Below are 14,261 nucleotides of genomic sequence, written 5' to 3'. Positions count from 1 at the left end.
GGCGCTATACAAATAAAATTGAATTGAATTGAATTGAATTACAATTCAGAGAAAAATATTTTAATGTAAACCTGTAATGAAAGTAAATAGTAATATATGTCATATATTTTACTCTACCAGATCGAGAAGGTGAGCTATGTAGTTACATTACCTTGAAAAGCGTGAATCATTTTTATGTGGAAATTTAGAAATAGAGAATCGTGAAATCATCTTTGTGGACAGGACAACACTTTATATAGTATGAAATCTTCGGAGAAGACGCTGTAGACCTCGTGGCGCAACGGTAGCGCGTCTGACTCCAGATCAGAAGGTTGCGTGTTCAAATCACGTCGGGGTCAGTCTGTTTTCATCCTGCTGGTTTTTGTGTCGTTTGCATCTGCAAAACCTACATGTAGCCTACAGGACGTGGTGATTGAAAGGGGAACTGTATCCTATCCGTTACTCGCACGACTCTATCGTTGGGATTAATACCCAATGAGACTGGGAAATTTTTTAACTTTTTATATTTGCAGTGGTGAAAGAAGTGTTCATATTAAAAGGAGAAAGAAAATATTACATTCCCCTAGGTCTATAATATTCAGAGCTTTAAGTAGGCGAAAATATCACCAAAAACGTGAATATCAGGTAAAAAAAGCATAAATGAAAAATATTCAAATATTATTTGAATCTGTGGTATTTTTTTATGTGTTGTATGTACTTTTATGCTTTACATATTTATTTACTTTTTTAATTTCCAACACTGTGTGATGGACTGGTGACCTGTCCAGGGTGTACCCCTGCCTTCCACCCAAAGTGAGCTGGGATAGGCTCCAGCAGATCCCGGTGACCCTGGTTAAGGAATAAGCTGGTATAGAAAATGAATGGATGGAAAATAAATGATTTGCATTAACTAGTTTTTGTAAATATCAATCATTGTTAGGCTCTGTTTAAATAAGGAAATGTTTTTACTCTTGATAGTATTTGAGTATTTGAAGTGAGAGTTATGTTCTATAAGTTTTAGTTGCCTAACTTTTCTTTATGTTTCTGTGTTTGACAGCTATACCACACTGATGTGTCTGATATCAAAAATATGTCTCAAAGTGAACTGGATATATAAATGTATAACAGAAGTACTTCAATAATTGATATTTAAGTTTTCAGGTATAGGTAATGGCTGGATGGGATTTCTAAAAATATTACTTTTTCTTGTGTGTGTGTCTATTTCCCCACTAAATCTTCATTTTTTTGTAGGCTATGATTGCCCAAAAACACAATTAATTAAATCAAATCAAATCAAATCAAATGTATTATATTAATAGGGATGCAGCTAGTGGAAAATGAATCAAAATGACTTCATTTCAATTGTGTAATCTATAACAATATAACATAAATTTACTTAGAAATTTATGTAAAGAAAAATGTATTATTATTCAAAGAAACGAATATGAATAAAAATTAATAAAAATTTAAGTACTGTACATGTATCCTAGACTTGTCTAAATCATTATTTAGCATCTCTTCGATTTCTGTATCTAGCAATAATGAAATGTGTTATATAGCTTATGTTCTGCGCTTTATTACAAAATAAACTCATAGTTTTACAGAAACAAATACACATCAGTTGTTCGGTCTCCAGCCAACCAATGTAATATGAAAATGATGAACAAAGTAATATTCATTTATAATCCCTTCGATTCCCCCTTGGAGAATTAGCAATAATGACAATATTTAAAGCACAAAGGGTAAACCCAAAGATAGATAAATGTCAACATGTTCACCTGTGCAGTGATGATAAAGGTAAATATCATAATAATGATGGCAGACTTAATGGTGACGATAGTCCCTTTAATTTCATCTTCAGGAAGTCATAGTATGTTGTAGTCCAGTTTATTGCTGAAAAGGAAAGGAAGACAGACTGTAGTTTACACACGGCAAAACTCTCCCTACATGGGTGTCATTAATAAGTTAACCCAAAAACATTTGGGGCATAAATGGTTTTAGGCATAAAAATAGTTCCAAGTAGCTGATTCTGCAAGACTTTTCCCTCCAATACATTTGTATTTGTAAGATATTGTAAGCATCAAACAATCAAGATCTACATTTTACTTCAAATGTCACTGAAATCGGTCGTGGTCCAACCAGGCATTAACTACTTTTTGCATTTTTCCTCTTATACTGAGATACAGTGTTGTTGAATACCTTCAGCCCTAACCCGAACCATAACCCTAGTTTATGCAGTGACCAACATAAATGTAAAACAGGGCTGACAACTGAAAATACAAAGTGCAGGATTTGTAGGTAATTTTTTCTATGTAGGGGCAGTATGGTGGTTTAGTGGTTTCCACTGTTGCCTCACAAGAAGGTCCCTGGTTTGAAACCAGGGAGGGGCCTTTCTGTGTGGACTTTGCATGTTCTCCCTGTACCTGCGTGGGTTTTATCCAGGGTACACCGGTTGATTGGTGACTCTAAATTGCCCATAAGAGTGAGTGTGTGTGGTTGTTTGTCTCTATGTGGCCCTGCGATGGACTGTCCAAGGTCACCCCTGCCTTTCACCCAAAAAGAGCTGGGATAGATGCCAAAATAGGAATAAGCGGGTATACATAATGGATGGACAAATGTTTTCTAAGTAAATAATACTAGAATGCATATGTTGTATAATAGATAATATATTTTGTTAAGCCCTGTGATGGACTGGTGAAATCATCAACAACATTAGTAACAACTCACGTGTCCTGTTTACTACAGTGAGTAGGTTAACAAACCCTCCATCTCCATTGCCACTGGAACTAATTTCAACATCTAAATGTAATGAATTTGCATTATTTTTACAATTATATATATTATATTTACAAGATTCAGGGTATTAAACAAACAATAAATTGCACAAGGCAGATACCAACTCTGCAGCCATCCAGGAAACACTTGGTAGAACTGACACACTTTACACCAGTAAATGACATAACAGTTGAAGAGATCATCTCCAGTCTGAGCTCATCCACCTGTTGCCTTGATGTTTTACCCACTAAATTTCTGAAATCAGTACTAAGCAGTTTGTTACCACAACTCACAAAATTAGTTAATAACTCATTACAGTCTGGAACATTTCCAAGGGCCTTGAAAATTGCTGTCATCAAGCCTCTCCTGAAGAAGAGCAGTCTTGATGCTATGGTACTGAACAACTACCGGTCCATATCAAACCTGCCGTTTTTAGGCAAAATCATTGAAAAAGTTGTTTACCAACAACTTACTGATTTTCTCATGCTAAACAACTGCTTTGATGATTTTCAGTCAGGTTTTAGGCCCCATCACAGCACTGAAACTGCCCTCATCAAGGTGACAAATGACATTCGGCTGAACACCGACGCTGGCAAAGTCTCTGTCTTAGTACTGCTGGATCTAAGTGCTGCTTTTGACACAGTGGGCCATGTGATCCTGTTACAAAGGTTAGAGGACTGGATAGACATCTCTGGTACTGCCCTTAAATGGTTTAAGTCCTATCTTGAAGACAGGAAGTATTTCATTGAAGTTGGTAACTGTGTCTCAGACCAAATGGCGTTGACATGTGGGGTCCCCCGGGGTCCATCTTGGGACCCCTTTTGTTCAATCTTTACATGTTTCCTTTAGGCCAGTTAATATGCAGCAATAATGTGTCCTACCATAACTATGCAGATGACACTCAGATTTACATTTCACTCACAGCTGGTGAATATGGACCAGTCGATTCACTGTGCAGCTGTATTGAACAGATCACTCTGTGGATGCAAAACAACTCTCTCCAAATAAACAGTGACAACACTGAAATAATCATCTTTGGGCCTCAGAAACAAAGAGAAAGTGTCACCTCGAGTCTCTTTCTCTAAAATTTAAAAATCAAGTTAGAAATCCAGGGGTAATCATGGACTCAGACTTGAATTTTAACAGCCACATTAAATTGATAACATTGTCAGCATTTTACCATCTCAAAACCATTGCCAGAATCAAAGGGATCATGTCTAAACCAGACTTGGAAAGACTCATCCATACTTTTATCTATATCAGGTTAGATTACTGTAATGGCCTGTTCACGGGTCTCTCAAAACGAGCTGTAAGACAGCTACAGTACATTCAGAATGCTGCTGCTCGGGTCCTGACTAGAACCAGGAAGTACAACCACATTACTCCTGTTCTCAGATCTCTGCACTGGCTTCCTGTCTCTCAGAGAATAGACTTTAAAACAGCACTGCTTGTGTATAAGTCTCTTCATAGCTCAGCACCACATTACATCTCTGACATGTTGATGCCATATGAACCATCTCGAACTCTGAGAACATCAGGGACAGGCCTTCTGCTTGTGCCCAGAGTCAGGACTAAACAGGGAGAAGCAGCGTTTCAGTTATATGCAGCTAAAACCTGGAATAGTCTTCCTGATGATGTTAGACAAGCCTCATCTCTGGCAATGTTTAAGTCCAAGCTAAAAACCTTTTTTTTTAGTGTGGCATGTAACATATGACCTGACTAGACCTGACAGTGTTTTATCCAAACTGATTTATCTGCACTCAGTTTCCTCTAATATAAAATTTTAATTAATGTTAATTGTTTTATTTATTGTTTTGTTTTGTTTTTTAAAACTGTTTTGTCACTACTTTTGTCCAGTTGGGGGAGACAATCGGACTCACGGTCAGTACTCTAAGTTGATTAGGTTAGGAACCTTCGATCTAAAGCCAATTGGGTCAGGGACTCAGGGGTTAGGAACCCAGGCGCTTTAGTGTTATCCTTGGAATACGGGTCTGAACAGCTGTAGACTTAAACAAGGGGTTTGGAACCTCCAGCTGTAGTCTACTCGATCCTAGACATAAGAGTCCGGGACTCAGGATCGTCTCCGCAGATAGTTCATGTTGAGGTCCTTTTAGTCCGTCAGGGATGGGACAAACGGAAAGTAGGGGACCCACAAATATGGGTCAGCGTGGTCTGATAGTCGATATCATAAGGGGCAAATATGGTGACAAAGCGGTGGCATGCCTTTCATTTTTATTCTTGCTTATGTATTTTTAACCTGTCTTTAATTTCTGTAAAGCACTTTGAATTACTCTGTGTATGAATTGTGCTATATAAATAAACTTGCCTTGCCTTGCCTTGCCTTGGTGACCTGTCCAGGGTGTACCCCTGCCTTTCACCCAAAAAGAGCTGGGATAGGCTCCAGCAGATCCCCATGACCCCAATTAGGAATAAGCAGGTCTAGATACTAAATGAATGAATGAATGAATGAATGTGTTGTTCACTGACATACTTGGAAAGTCGGAAATATGTTAATCAGTAAAATGTGCACAGGCAAGATATGTTTTCTGCCAAAATATGCAATATAACAAAATTTTCATATGTACTGACTACAGTATATTAAGCTATATACTATGGTTATGTTTAGCCAATCATACAAATTTAAATTTTCTACAAAAGATTTGCTGTTGCAAATTATAGGACATGGGTTTGTGATCTCTTAATATTATGGAATTTCCATTTCCATTTCCATTCATGTTGAATTGAATTTGATTTTAACATGTGGTAGGTTCTCTGACTACTCTGTCTTCCTCCCACACTCCAAAGTCATGTCAGTTTAGGGTTAGGTTAATTGGCAATTTTAAAATGCCCACAGTTGTGAATGTCTCTATGTGTCAGCCCTGTGACGAACTAGTGATCTGTCCAGGGTGTACCCTGGCTCTTGCCCAGTGTCAGCTGGGATTGGGTCCAGCCCCCTGTGACCATTGATTTTCCAGGATAAATGGTAAATGATGGATGGATGTGACAGGTTTGTAGTTGGAACAAAAAATGTCAGTCTAGTTTGTTTCTAGCGTGAGTTCTGGTCTCACCTCCTTGCTGGAGCATGTGCCACAGATACATCCAAACAGTCCATTGATCATTTGAATGAGACAGAGAACAACCTCCAAACATGCTGCCACTAGCAGAGTGGAGAACAGTCCCACATTGAATTCGACAACATTGTCAGGAATTTCACACCATTTCCACATTTCCTTATTAGTCAGGTAGCTCCCATCACTGTAGTGGAACGAAAATGACATGTCAGTGATAATATTTTATATAACAATACTTACCACGATACTAAACCTCGCAACAAATCCAAATAATGGAATATTAAACCTATGATATGTCCATGAGCACTGACTGTGCTGTACCTGTTTTCAAAGGGCCTACCCCATTGTGCAATGGGGTTGTTTACATTTCTCCAGCGACACAATGGCCCATTAGCAAGGCCCAGGGAAGCGACACTTAGACTGAACAGTGCCCCTACCACACCAACTGTGGCAAAACCAATAGACAAGAACATCTGCATGGAGAGCAAACAGTGGAGTCAGCACAATCAACATTTTGGAGATAGTTGTAAAGTCAGAAGTTTTCAGAAGCATTTTTTTATGCCAGTTTAGCTCAATTATACATTCTAGACAAGCTGTACTTTATGAAGTGCCTCTATTAACAAGGGTGTACAGCTATAAATGTGCATTAATGCCTAAATTATTTCTAAAAAGAATAAAAGTGGGCCAAGCACAGAACCTTGGGTACTCCATCAACAAAGTACACTACTTGAACTGAGCCCATTAACTTTCACATTCTGATACCTGATAGATGACTAGTTAGAAAAGGTTGGCAGATCCATTGCAAGAAAAGAGCATCAAAATTTCAGTGTCCATATACATACACACTCACCCCACAGCGGTTGGCGCAACACTTGTTAGCACTAGTCAGATGAATGTGGATGGCAGGAATGAGAACCTGTCAACAGAAACCGAGAGGCAGAGAAAACACAAAAGAAACAAGAGAGAAATATGACAGTGAATATCATAAACAGGCAAATGTGCAAATGCCAGAAAGACATGTCAACATCGATAAGAGGAATGGATAAGCAAGGAGGTATCAGATTTCCGGAGTGATCAGAAAATTTGGAACTGGTTCTAAACTGGAACCGGGTCTTGATTCCCATCCCTAACCTATATGGACCTTGACTGAACTAAGCTTCAAAAGTTGCTCTACCCATTTGAATTACATTTAACTTCAAAATGAATCCCTCTAATGCTAATTCATTGCTGTGATTTGGACCAGTTTAACACCTTCGGAAGCCTTGCAACACTAAATTAAATCGCACTTAATGAAACTAATTGTAATCTAATCCAATGTACTTACCAGGATTCCTCCTCCTATCAGACCTCCCATATATTTGACCTCTGGAGTGAGCTGTTCCTGTCCATCCATATCTGCAGCTGCATACTTTGTATCAAAGCCAGGGAAGAAAAGCATGATGTTGCAAATGACTGACACTACAGAGAGGATATAGAGGGGTATAGCAACAAATTTAGAACATGCTCCTGTACACATGATGATTGCAGATGGACGTTTTAAAAAGTAAAAAAGGTTTTTATGTCCCAACCAAAGTGATCACATAAAATAAAAAAGGATTGATTGTTAGCTACCACACATCAAATGCAACTTCAAATATCAGATGACAGAGAAGGGAAAAGGAAAAACTGTTTCAATATATAGTAGGTTTTTAAGGGCTGAAAGGTGGGGCTAGAGGAGATAAGGACATCCAGTCTGATTATCAGCCCCTTTATGAGCCTGACTTTATGTCATGGGAGTGTGTGTTTGTGTGTATGTTCCCATGAAAAACACCAAAGCATTTGGTTTGTGCTGTGCACATATTTTTTATGAATATTTTTACATTCATGAAAAATATTACAGATCGGAGTAATAAGTGAAATCTTATTACGTGTATTTTGCCTGTCGTGGTCTGCTCATCTGCACCTTCAGGTTCTCTGACTCTTGTTCTTAGTGGAATCATTTTCTTTTAACCTTAACATGATTTTAAATCAGAACACAATCACAGAACACTGATTAAAACTGTCAGCTTGTAGAAGTGTGTGTGTATTATTTGATTACCTTAGCAGTGAATTACTGTACCATTCAAATGTGCCGGAAGTGTACAATTGGACTCTAACCTCTATCTGTCATGGATGTGCACACATGCACACGTCTGTACAGCTATTTTTGTGGAGACATTCCATGACCTGATTCATTCAATAACCCTAATCTTTAACGGCCAAAACTGCTAGGTAGGGCTTAAGTTAAGGTTACTTTATAACACTGTTTCATAAAATAACCTTTATACTGTAGTAAATAAATTAATAATTAACTGCCTTTTACATGTTACAACTTCATTATTGGGTTATTCTTTGACAGAATTTCTTGTAATCATTATTAATCTACTACAGAGTTTGAAAAGATGAATATTCTTGTTTTAAATTTTACAATACATCTTTTACCTCAAGCTATACTTCACCTCCCCATGACAATCATAGGGAATCTTGAATCTTCATACAAAGCAATAATAAAATGCATGAACATAGAATTAATTTATTAACAGGAACATCTACAAATTCCCTTTTTATAAATTTTGCATATCTGTCTCTATACAAGCTCCTAAGAAATTTGTTGGATTTCTCCAAATTATTACTAAATATAGATTACATAACAGTGTAACAGGTGGATTTTATGAGCTTTTATTGTCCCTGAGGTCATTAGTGCTTTATTAGTGGTGTTATATACTGTCCATATCTACTGTTTTTGCCTAGTACCGCCACTCTGATAGTACTGAGCCACACACAAGACACCCCTGCAAACCTGGTATGACATCATATACAAGATCAGAAATAGAAGTAAAATACTTTGTCAGAAAACATTTTGGACATTGCTGGACACAATAATTTACATTTCTTCATTATCATATGGTTGTGCAACATGAGACATAGCACTCCTGTCCTGATGACACAAACTCTATTAGAACATCAGCTGTTCAAAGGTATAAACTGTATGTGTATCTTTAAAAAAGAAAAGCTTTAGCTTAGAGAGATGCAGAAATATTTTAAACAAAACTAACATATGGCAAAAATAACAGCAGCATTTGAGTTCTGCAGCATTAAAAGCACAGTGTTTAGACAGATCCCAGCAATGCTGTCTAAAATTAATACTCATGGCGTTATCTGCTAAGTGATATTTTAGTTATTTTAGTCATTACAGATCCTGGCTATTTATTTCATATAAATATTGCCATCAGTCATCATGTCAGTGATTGGACTGACCTTAAAACACATAAACATAAATGTTGCAAATTTCTTCTGTTCCACATTACTGAACAGTTCAAACTGTCCTGTTGCCACTGGATATATTTATTCATACCAGTGGGGTCTTAGCCAAGGGAATAGCAGGCATTCTGTTGGCAGTGATTTATACATGTACATTTGTGAACTTTATGTAGTCTAAGCTTCTTCAGTCTAGTCATTAAACATGTGAACTTGTTTAGTGTTGTGTAGTTCTGTGGTATGTAGCACCATGATCCTGGAGGAATGCTGTCTCAGTTCACTTTGTAAACAGAAAACAAATATGAATCACATGTCTTGGTTTGGAAATCAACAAACTAGACAAATTTGCTTCTCCTGAAGAAAAAAGAATCAGTAATGGGACCTTCTGTTGCTTCAAGGATCATATTCCAGTATATGTGTGGCATGGGTCCTCATTTATATTGCTGTTGATCAGGTTCTAGCTTAATTAAATGCTGATGACCAGACAGTTTCACCTGACACACAGGGCTTACTGTTACACTTGGTTCTGGAATAGGATTGGAGAGAAAATATAGAGCAAGAACACTGACAGTCAAACTTTTAAAATTTTTTTCAGTGACAACCTTCTGATTTTCAGTCAACATCTGCGGCGCAGACACTGAAGTGGTGCCAGCCTACAAATGGAATCTACATGTGCATCTGGACTCGTCACTGAACACAGACATTCTATGTCAAAAAGGGCAGAGATGACTTTTCCTCCTAAGTCGACTTAGGTCCTTAGACCTAGATGCTGCATATGTTTTACCAAATTATGGCAGCAAGTCTGCTGTTTTATGCTGCAGTCTACTGGGGAAGCAGCACAAAGCAGAAGGATGCAAGGCAGCTGGACAAACTGGTGCAAAAACCCACTTCAGTGACTGTAGTCACTTCAGGCTGGACTCACTGAAGGCTGTGGTGGAGAGATGCACACAGAAAAAGGTAGAGGCTATCCAGGAATACACTGACCATCTCGTTCACAACATCCTGATGGACCAGAGAAGCAGCTGCAGTGGACGACTCACCTCACTGTGCTGCAGGACTGAATGATACAGGAGATCCTTCATCCCCACTGGCATCAGGCTCTACAACACCTTAGCCAACATGAACTAGACTATTACTGACTACTTTTGTTTTTTATTTACTTATTTATTATTTATTTAGAGGAGAGAGAAAAGAACAGCAACAATAAACAACAAATAGACACTGCAGGTTGGTGGGGCCAGTAACTGCAGATCAGCGATATACAGCTCCAGGACCAGGGACACCAGCAGAAGGTACAGAGAGAGAACATAGAGAGAGGGAGAGAGCACAAACTAGTGGAGAGAGAGAGCACAAGGTTAGTGACATTCAATGGTCGAATATACATGTGGGGGGGTGTCCCCGGTCCCACAGATGTGCAGTTACTGGCCCCACCAACCTGCAGTGTGTATTTGTTGTTTATTGTTGCTGTTCTTTTCTCTCTGCTCTATCCACTCACCCCAACCGGTCAAGGCAGATGGCTGCCCAAACTGAGCCCAGTTCTGCTGGAGGTTTTTTCTTCTGTTAAAGGGAGTTTTTCCTCCCCATTGTTACCAAGTGCTTGCTCATAAGGGATTTGTTAGGTTTTTTGTTTTTGTAAAATGCCTTGAGATGATTTGTATTGTCTCTGGGATTAATAAAGTTGTTTTATCTCATTTTCTCAATCCTTTCACATTTGAAAATAAATGTGTAGTTTATTTGAAAAATTAAAAAACAAGGACGTGAAAGGGAAAAATATATTATTAATAATAAAAATTAATATTATTATTAAATGCACTTAAATGACACTCACTTAATTTGAAGTTCAATTATGATGACTGTACCTTGAGGGGAACTATATTTGTGCAGTGTGGAACAGTACAGTACTGTGTGGAAATCCCATTCTGAGTGCAGTGACATACAGGTCAGTTACAGAGCAACTTGACAACAGCTGAATTATGTTTCTGCTGTAAATATACACATACACTGAATAAAAAAATGTACAACACAACAGCTCCCTTTAAGTCTTTACATAAGGACTATGGTTCACACCTTGTTACAGGGATGTAGACATGAATACAAGCAAGAAGAGTTATACCAACATCCTGTTGATTCACAGAACTTTAGTTTGCAGCTGTAACAGTTAATGACAGTTGTATCATTTATAACTTTGGAACTTTGGAATTCTTTGTTTTATCTTGTGTAGCCAGATTGTTGTCTGTTATCTATGGAGATGATGGCACTACGTCAAACCACATCAATTATATCGTAAAAGTCCACCTAATGTCATTACATTCACCGAGTTACATAACCCTGTACTCTCCCCAGGGTTGGCCTGTCAGGTTCTGAGAACTCTAAACGGAGGTCCATGTCCCGGTATGATGACATCAGCAGTGCGCAGTGCGTCTTGGCGACTGACCTCCTGCACTGCGACGTTCATACTCAGATTCCTCCAGCTTTCTTCGTCCAAGTGGCATTCAAATAAGTCCCCTGCAACAAGCACTGTACCTGCTGAGGTTCCCTTTACCTGAACGCCAACATCTTGTCCTGTGTGGCCAGGAGTGGGGACTACATATACCTGTGTGATTAAAAAAAGACACTATCATAGTCTTAGGAACAAACAGCTAAACAACATGTGGATGCTGAGCTCCATCACGGTCCTCTTTTTACTGCAGTCCTTATTTACCAACTTTTTCCGAAGCGAAAAGGCATCTATTAACTTCATGAAGGTGCATCACCTAAGCTTTTGCCCCATAGTTTGTTTTACTGGAAAACAGCAGACCCGAAAGGGTGTTGCTTCTAGAGCTGCAGTGTTTGCTGAGGCACTTACGTGTTCATCGATGGTGTACGCCTGTCCGTCTGCCAGCTTGTTGGCCCTGTATGTGTCCCCTACGCTGATATCATACCCTACAAAAAGCAGTGCCGATGGAAACAAACCCACATTTCCTATGTGGTCCGAGTGTCCGTGAGTCCCCACGACCACGTTAATGTCTCCCGGTTCTAGGCCTCTTTCTTTCAGTGTCGTCAGGAGAAAAGCACGGTCCCACGGTCCTCCGGTGTCTACGAGAATGGTCTTGGGTCCTGTGATGAGGGTGATAGTCCCGTCGGCTTTAAAGGTCCCGTCGGTTTGTGGGACACAGTAGCCGACTTTAAGGACGGACACAGAGTACGGGTGACCAGGGAAGTGAAGCTGGGACTCTGGCAGAGAGGCTGTTTTAAAGTGCCCCAACATAACTTCACTTTCTGCCTCGATCATGTCTGCAGCGATCACAGGAAACCAACTGCACAGTCCAAAGTGTCATAACAGAGGCATACTGCCCTCTGCTGTGTCAGAGGTGTACCGGCATCGGCATCGGCGTCTTCTTCTTCTTTTTCTTCTGTCTAATGGCGGTTTTGCAAGCCAGCTACAGTGCATTTTTTTGCCACGCGCTAGCTTACATAGGCAATCACTTCAAGATAAGTTTATCTCTTTTAAATTCTATTCGTCATTTCTTTAATAAATCTAATAACATTATTTTTTACTTCATAAGAATGACTTCCTCTTATACTATCCTATCTATAAATTCAATTCAGATTAACCATTGCAATATAGTTTTTCTACATTAACATCAACATTATTTTCAACAGTAAAAATATCAAATACACAATACTTATTGTAAAATTAAAGCCACAAACTGTAATTTACGATTTTGAAATTGGTGCAGTCAATTGCAACACAAACTAAATTTCAAAAATGGAATGAGGCAGTCTCAAAACACTAATAATATCCATTAAAATTCACAATAATATAATAAATGATAGAAGAAATTCATAATTCTCATTAAAATGTACTGTATTGATCATTTGAAAATGTAGATTATCCTCTAGATGCAGTAGAAACAGTTATACAATATATTTACTAATATAATAGTTATATTGAATGCAGAGGCAAGGTGATAACTAACTAATTACTTGTTTTTTTTTCTTTCAGTTTTATTTGCAACTGATCACATTTATAGAGTTCACACAGTTCCGACTCTATATTAGCACAACAGATAATCTCACATTCATAGCAGTGTCTTTATTTTTTAATTATTTGCCATGAACAAATAATTCCACTTCATTCCGCCATGGAGTGTGCTAAAAATATAAGTCACAGAATGACTTATGAGAATGAATGAGCCTTTTGCAACTACATAGGGGGCAAGACTCCTTTCACAGAGGCCATGCTGTGCCACCATATCTCTACAGTAGCCCAGAATGGACAAAACATTGTCTCTGTAGGCTTTAGACAGGGAATAGCATTAGAATTAGAATAGCCTAGAAACAAGTGGGGTAATGTGTGAGGGGTTGCTCAGAAGGTTGTATTCTGCAATCTCACCACTAAATGCCACTCAATCTTTCACATTTTACACAATGCACCTTTAATAGGCTTTAATTTTTTTTCTTTTCAAATTTTGCTTAGAGCAATTGCGGTGCGTCGGGGGAGGCAATCCGCTCGAGGCGAGGGCCACTTATCGCCGCTTGCGGCTATATATTTTTTTCTTTTCAAATTTTGCTTAGAGCAATTTCAATTCCACCTAGTGAAATCAAAGTAGCTAATTTTAGTAATACAACACAAAATTGTGCAAAATAACTATACATACTTGAATAGAATTTAGCTACATCACACTGCTTCAGTACAATTGGGGAAGACTTTTTTGCAGACTGATCCATTCTTGGCAATAATTTACAGCATTTAAGCTCTCTAACACTAAACACTTTTGCCTCTCATGGATAAACACAGCCATTTCTTTCTGCATCCATCTGACCACCAACTTACACATTCAGTTTGAAACAAAACAGTAGCTATTGTATTAAAGTCATCAATAAATGAATTTTGAGCAGTATGTGTTAAAAGATCATCAAAATATCCAGGTTGCTACAGCACCACAAGACCAGACCAGGTGCCACTCCTGTCAGCTAAGAACAGGAAACTGAGGCTACACAGCACAAGTTCACCAAAATAGGATAAGAGAAGATTGGAAAAATGTTGCCTGGTCTGGTGAGTCTCAATTTCAGCTGCAACATTCAGATGGTAGGGTCAGAATTTTGCCTCAACTATATGAACGCATGGATCCATTCTGCCTTGTATCAATGATTTCGGCTGCTGGTGGTGGTGTAATG

At 38.5% G+C, this 14,261-nt stretch overlaps 2 protein-coding genes and 1 non-coding gene across 3 annotated transcripts; 1 reads left to right on the top strand and 2 right to left on the bottom strand.

Moving 5' to 3' along the window:
• The first annotated feature begins 266 nt into the window (after positions 1-266).
• On the top strand, positions 267-338 carry trnaw-cca (transfer RNA tryptophan (anticodon CCA)). Its single transcript has one exon. It is a non-coding gene; the product is annotated as a tRNA-Trp (tRNA).
• A 1,383-nt stretch (positions 339-1,721) lies between these two features.
• On the bottom strand, positions 1,722-7,459 carry tm4sf21b (transmembrane 4 L six family member 21b). Its single transcript, XM_026296916.1, has 5 exons — positions 7,150-7,459; positions 6,676-6,741; positions 6,147-6,298; positions 5,823-6,009; positions 1,722-1,872 (listed from the first exon to the last, which is right to left on the bottom strand). The coding sequence occupies exons 1-5, from the start codon at positions 7,339-7,341 to the stop codon at positions 1,867-1,869; spliced, it is 603 nt and encodes a 200-aa protein (XP_026152701.1). The 5' UTR covers positions 7,342-7,459; the 3' UTR covers positions 1,722-1,866.
• A 3,400-nt stretch (positions 7,460-10,859) lies between these two features.
• Positions 10,860-12,418, bottom strand: mblac1 (metallo-beta-lactamase domain containing 1). Its single transcript, XM_026291878.1, has 2 exons — positions 11,947-12,418; positions 10,860-11,694 (listed from the first exon to the last, which is right to left on the bottom strand). Exons 1-2 carry the CDS (start codon positions 12,370-12,372, stop codon positions 11,455-11,457), a joined length of 666 nt encoding a protein of 221 aa, XP_026147663.1. The 5' UTR covers positions 12,373-12,418; the 3' UTR covers positions 10,860-11,454.
• Between the last annotated feature and the right edge of the window lie 1,843 nt (positions 12,419-14,261).

Source organism: Mastacembelus armatus, chromosome 18, assembly GCF_900324485.2.
Source record: "Mastacembelus armatus chromosome 18, fMasArm1.2, whole genome shotgun sequence".
Classification (NCBI taxonomy): domain Eukaryota; kingdom Metazoa; phylum Chordata; class Actinopteri; order Synbranchiformes; family Mastacembelidae; genus Mastacembelus; species Mastacembelus armatus.
The sequence above is the reverse complement of the archived record's forward strand: the minus strand, read 5'-3'. Positions and strand labels throughout refer to the sequence as shown.